Consider the following 309-nt stretch of genomic DNA (forward strand, 5'->3'; position numbering starts at 1 on the left):
GAGCAACAGCATATGCTGCATCAGGCGGGGCGTTTGGTGCTGCAGCAAGAGCAGCAGGAGAATCCCCCGTTGGTGGCGGAGCAGCAGGAGCAACAGCAGCAACAGCAGCAGCAGCAGCAGCAGCAGCAAGCCGCAGCAGCATGCATAGATTGCTGTCTTTCATGCATAGATTTAAATATTATAATTTGTCTCCTCGCTTTGTTGCTGCTGTGATAAAGACAGGCACCTTCTGCCGCACCATGTGGCCTCTCTTCCCCCCGCTGCTGCTGCTGCAGTATATTAAACAAGTAAAACCTTCTCCTGCTGCTG

At 53.1% G+C, this 309-nt stretch overlaps 1 protein-coding gene across 1 annotated transcript in view; it reads left to right on the forward strand.

Annotated features, from left to right (window-relative positions):
- EMH_0073530 (uncharacterized protein) overlaps positions 1-213 on the forward strand; it is a gene marked incomplete at both ends in the record, with an annotated part of 396 nt that extends 183 nt beyond the window's left edge. Inside the window, one exon of the mRNA XM_013499339.1 lies at positions 1-213. Coding sequence (XP_013354793.1) covers positions 1-213 — 213 coding nt within the window.
- Positions 214-309: the final 96 nt, after the last annotated feature.

Source organism: Eimeria mitis, genomic scaffold, assembly GCF_000499745.2.
Source record: "Eimeria mitis Houghton genomic scaffold, Emh_scaff4226, whole genome shotgun sequence".
NCBI lineage: Eukaryota > Apicomplexa > Conoidasida > Eucoccidiorida > Eimeriidae > Eimeria > Eimeria mitis.